Here is a 289-nt window from a genome sequence, read left to right as displayed (position 1 = left end):
TGGCCGCGCTCAAGAAGGCGCTCGCGGCCGCCGGCTACGACGTGGAGAAGAACAACAGCCGCATCAAGCTGGGCCTCAAGAGCCTGGTGAGCAAGGGCACCCTGGTGCAGACCAAGGGCACCGGCGCCTCGGGCTCCTTCAAGCTCAACAAGAAGGCGGCCTCCGGGGAAGCCAAGCCCAAAGCCAAGAAGGCGGGCGCGGCCAAGCCCAAGAGGGCCTCCGGGGCGGCCAAGAAACCCAAGAAGGCCGCGGGGGCGAGCACCCCCAAGAAGAGCGCCAAGAAGACCCC

General features: G+C 67.8%; 1 protein-coding gene across 1 annotated transcript; it reads left to right on the top strand.

Annotated features, from left to right (window-relative positions):
* Positions 1 to 5: 5 nt before the first annotated feature.
* On the top strand, positions 6 to 284 carry LOC145718677 (histone H1.4-like; the record flags this gene model as incomplete). Its single annotated transcript, XM_081810185.1, has 1 exon — positions 6 to 284. A coding segment is annotated over one exon (279 nt), but the record flags the coding sequence as incomplete, so codon positions are not given.
* Positions 285 to 289: the final 5 nt, after the last annotated feature.

The sequence above is a fragment of the Leptonychotes weddellii genome, unplaced genomic scaffold, assembly GCF_054177405.1.
Source record: "Leptonychotes weddellii isolate Sample4059 unplaced genomic scaffold, ASM5417740v2 HiC_scaffold_197083, whole genome shotgun sequence".
Classification (NCBI taxonomy): Eukaryota; Metazoa; Chordata; class Mammalia; order Carnivora; family Phocidae; genus Leptonychotes; species Leptonychotes weddellii.
Note: the sequence above shows the minus strand (reverse complement) of the source record. Positions and strands in the feature narration are given on the sequence as shown.